This window comes from Otolemur garnettii, unplaced genomic scaffold, assembly GCF_000181295.1.
Source record: "Otolemur garnettii isolate 467f Iridium unplaced genomic scaffold, OtoGar3 scaffold00102, whole genome shotgun sequence".
Lineage (NCBI taxonomy): Eukaryota > Metazoa > Chordata > Mammalia > Primates > Galagidae > Otolemur > Otolemur garnettii.
In genome coordinates, this window is record NW_003852497.1 from 960975 (window position 1) to 962083 (window position 1109).

The 1109-nt window shown below is 40.9% G+C and overlaps 1 protein-coding gene across 2 annotated transcripts in view; it reads right to left on the bottom strand.

Annotated features, from left to right (window-relative positions):
• BAG4 (BCL2 associated athanogene 4) overlaps positions 1-1109 on the bottom strand; it is a 28651-nt gene that overhangs the window by 13903 nt on the left and 13639 nt on the right. For both annotated transcript variants that reach the window (XM_023517024.1, XM_012809264.2), the window contains exon 2: positions 129-233. In XM_023517024.1, the coding sequence (XP_023372792.1) occupies positions 129-233 (105 nt within the window). The remainder of the gene's footprint in view (positions 1-128; positions 234-1109) is intronic.

Below are 1109 nucleotides of genomic sequence, written 5' to 3' on the forward strand. Positions count from 1 at the left end.
AAAAAAAAAAAAAAAAAGAAAAGAAAAGAAAAACCCACATCACTATTATGAAATTAACACAGGTTCTAAAAATAAATCAATTCATTAGGAAAAAAATTTATAAAGTCTTTATCAATTTTAAAGCATACCTGGCCTTGCAATTCTGGTCTTACAGGATATGTACTTGGGTAAGGAGCCCTAGGTCGTGCAGAATTCCAATAGTTAGAATTGTAGCTAGGATATGATGGCTGTTCCTAAGAAAAAAAAAAATAGATTCACTTTTAATAACATTCTCACATTATTTTAAAATAGAATGACAGAGACAGTTTATGAGCATCAACAAAAAAAAGCAACAGACAAAAAGCAATAGAATCCCACTATAAAACCATTCATTAAATTGATGCAGATATATTACATGATAAATCAAACACTCTAACAGGGGTCCTCAAACTTTTTAAACAGGGGGCCAGTTCACTGTCCCTCAGACCGTTGGAGGGCCGGACTGCAGGCCCCGGAATGAGTCGGCTGCTAAGCAGGACAGGCAGTGGTGGCAAAAACACCTGGCAGGTGGGATAAATGTCCTAAGCGGGCTGCATGTGGCCCGCAGGCCGTAGTTTGAGGATGCCTGCTCTAGAACAAAGCTATTATTGGCAATGTATCCAGTAAAAGCCTATTCTTACACATTATGCCAATGCCACCATACAAATGATATATAAAGGAATTCTTCTGTGTTCAGGATGATTAGCAAAACTAGATATACTAGATTACTTTATCTTCACCCATCACACTCATCACTACTAATTTGTACAACAAGAGTTCTTTACCTCTCTTAAGAGTATTTACCTAGGGCGGCACCTGTGACTCAAAGCAGTAGGGCACCACCGACCCCATATGCCGGAGGTGGCGGGTTGAAACCCAGCCCTGGCCAAAAAAAGAAAAAAAAAAGAGTATTTACCTAATAATTTGTAAATGTGAAGATATTAATACTAAAGTTTACTTCAGGCTCGGCGCCTGTGGCTCAAGCGGCTAAGGCGCCAGCCACATACACCTAAGGTGGCGCGTTCGAATCCCCAGCCCGGGCCCGCCAAACAACAATGATGGCTGCAACCGAAAAATGGCCGGGCGCTGTG